Raw genomic sequence first — 2,714 nt, 5'->3', positions numbered from 1 at the left:
GTAGGTTACATTTATCATTCCGGTGCTGTTTTATCAAACCTAGTTGTCACCTGATTTTTAACTGTGCAAACCCTGGAGTGCAGCTTGGTGCACTGTGAAATTGTATGGTATTTAAGTAAAATGGCTAGGTAGCTCGAAGTTTGGGGTGACGTTTTGGTTGAATTGGAAGGTCCAGAATGCTCAACTAGTATTCTGCAACTTGTGTGATGGTTATCAAGTATGATATGAAATCATGGGAATCTGCGCTACATTACTTTTATATCTGCTGCAATGTGCTGTAGGCACAGATCTAGGAGCCAATTGTCTTCATTCTATGCTGACTTTCAACTTTCCTCCCTGTGCAGGTGGGTGCCCTCCCAGGCCGACGTGGCTGTGTTCGATGCAATCTCCTCAGCCCCCTCAACAGTGCTGTGCCATGCTCTTCGCTGGTACAACCACATCAAGTCATTCCAGAACCAGAAGGGCAGGTGAGTTGTGCACTATAATTGCCAGTTTATCAAATTACTAGTTACCATTTGCTACTGATCTAGGATTTGCGTGATGATTTCACACCATCTTTCGCCTGATTGCCTGATGCACCACCTTCAGTACTGATGAATCTGGATCATAGATGAAAATAAGATGGGTGAATATATGAATTGGGACATCTGTCTAACTTGCCCTCCCCACCCTCTCTACCCTTTCTCCCCACCCTCTCTTTACCCGTTCTCTACTCACTGTTCCCTGCCCTTTGTCCTCTACTTCTGTCTTCCCCTTTTCTTGTCTCCCTCCCCTCTTCTTGTCTCCCTCCCCTCATTGCAGTCTGCCAGGAGTAAAGAAGCCCCTGGGCCAGTATGGTCCTGCTGGGGTGGAGGACAAGACAGCTGCAGACTCAAAGGATGATGATGATGACATGGACCTGTTTGGCTCTGATGAAGAGGTGACTGCATCCTGTTTTGAATTCAATTAAACTTTATTAATCCTCATTAATCCTGAGCTGTTTCAAATTATGTGCAATGTCAGATGCAGAGCTATCCATGTTGGCCCCAAATGTTCTATGACAATGACTCTTATATGGAGTCGACAATGACTCTTATATGGAGTCTTCAGTGAGCTGACATATAAAAAATGAAGATGGGGCAATGTATTTGTAGAATCTGTTGGAAATGCTCGCTGTTAACACGAGGAGGATTTTATAGCTCGCTGTCCCCCCCCCGAGCTATGACTGGGTTATATGATCATCCAACCCACCTTTCGGCTGATCTAGTGATGTACCACCTTTTAGTTTGAGTACCCCAGTGTCTCCCCTACTGTTGAGTCGTGGCCGATCAGCTGACCCCACTAACCTTTGACTTCTCACCCCTGCAGGAGGACGCAGAGGCAGAAAAGCTGAAGGAGGAGAGAATCGCAGCGTACGCCGCCAAGAAGTCAAAGAGTACGTCATGCACAGCTAACCTTACACACCTTGTGCAATGTAGACTAGAAAAGTCACATGTGCACGTCCTGCGACGCTGTGAAGYYCKGAACGTTGCKCACATGCYCAAAGCTGGCTATTCTATGATGATCCTAACACCATCTTTCGGCTGATTCGTGATGGACACCTTTCTTTGATCTGAGTACTGCCAGACAATATAAGGTCATTGCTTGCTTGTTTGGTTGTTTTGAGGGGTTGACACTCACGGTCAGTTTGTCTGTGTGCTTTCTGTTCTTTCTGTGTGCACATCTCTCCACCACAGAGCCCACACTCATCGCCAAGTCATCGATCCTGCTTGATGTGAAACCGTGGGATGATGAGACGGACATGGCCAAGCTGGAGGAGTGTGTTCGCAGCATCTCAATGGCCGGCCTGCTTTGGGGACAGTGTAAGTACAGAGGTGGCTGGTGAAAGGATGACAGCATTGTAAAGGCTGGAATGGAACTGCTATGGTTTCAGTCCAGCCATTCACTGGGAACAACATGAGGACAGTGCAACAGTTACCAGTGCTATTATTGACTGCTGCAGGTTAAGTTACAATACTGCTGGTTCAGTGCTGCTTTGTCGTTCCCCCTGCACACAGAAATGTGTTTCCTACTATCCTGGTCTGTCTGCACTCCACGGAGGGCAGGGACGCTTGGTCTCAAACACTTTTCTGTAGATCTTGCTCAATCTGTCATGAACTCTCTCTTTGATTGGGTGTCGTGGCTAGAATGTCTCCACAAACTCATGACATCTGTTCCTTTCTTCCCCTTCAGCCAAGCTGGTACCAGTGGGCTATGGCATCAAGAAGCTGCAGATCGGGTGTGTGGTAGAGGACGACAAGGTGGGAACAGATCAGCTGGAGGAACAGATTACAGCCTTCGAGGACTACGTCCAGTCTATGGATGTGGCTGCCTTCAACAAGATCTAAAACTCAAACACTTACCAACAAAGACACTGAGCACTTTGGGGCTGCAATAAAAAGCACTTCAGATGGAATATGTTTGTTAGTTACATGTTCTGACAAGTGGTTCTGCCTGGTTCATGTAGCTTTTGAGGAAAGACTTGTGTGTTTGGGGAAAACTTGGCTGGTGAATTGCATTCTCTGAGTCCTAAAGGGGCAATATGCTGAAATCACTGCCATTTCCTGGTTGTTAAAACAGGTTATGTAGAGAATCATAGTACCATCTAAACTGCTGAAATGTATTCAATGAACACAAATATTGTATTTTCAGCTGTTTAATGGTAATGAACGCATAGAAATGTTTTTTTGGGGGGA

The 2,714-nt window shown here is 46.2% G+C and overlaps 1 protein-coding gene across 1 annotated transcript; it reads left to right on the top strand.

Annotated features, from left to right (window-relative positions):
* Window positions 1–255: 255 nt before the first annotated feature.
* On the top strand, window positions 256–2,434 carry LOC112080041 (elongation factor 1-beta-like). Its single transcript, XM_024145828.1, has 5 exons — window positions 256–467; window positions 802–919; window positions 1,348–1,414; window positions 1,716–1,841; window positions 2,212–2,434. The coding sequence occupies exons 1-5, from the start codon at window positions 271–273 to the stop codon at window positions 2,364–2,366; spliced, it is 663 nt and encodes a 220-aa protein (XP_024001596.1). The 5' UTR covers window positions 256–270; the 3' UTR covers window positions 2,367–2,434.
* The last annotated feature ends 280 nt before the right edge of the window (window positions 2,435–2,714 follow it).

The sequence above is a fragment of the Salvelinus sp. IW2-2015 genome, unplaced genomic scaffold (assembly GCF_002910315.2).
Source record: "Salvelinus sp. IW2-2015 unplaced genomic scaffold, ASM291031v2 Un_scaffold11178, whole genome shotgun sequence".
Taxonomy (NCBI): domain Eukaryota; kingdom Metazoa; phylum Chordata; class Actinopteri; order Salmoniformes; family Salmonidae; genus Salvelinus; species Salvelinus sp. IW2-2015.
The sequence above is the reverse complement of the archived record's forward strand: the minus strand, read 5'-3'. Positions and strand labels throughout refer to the sequence as shown.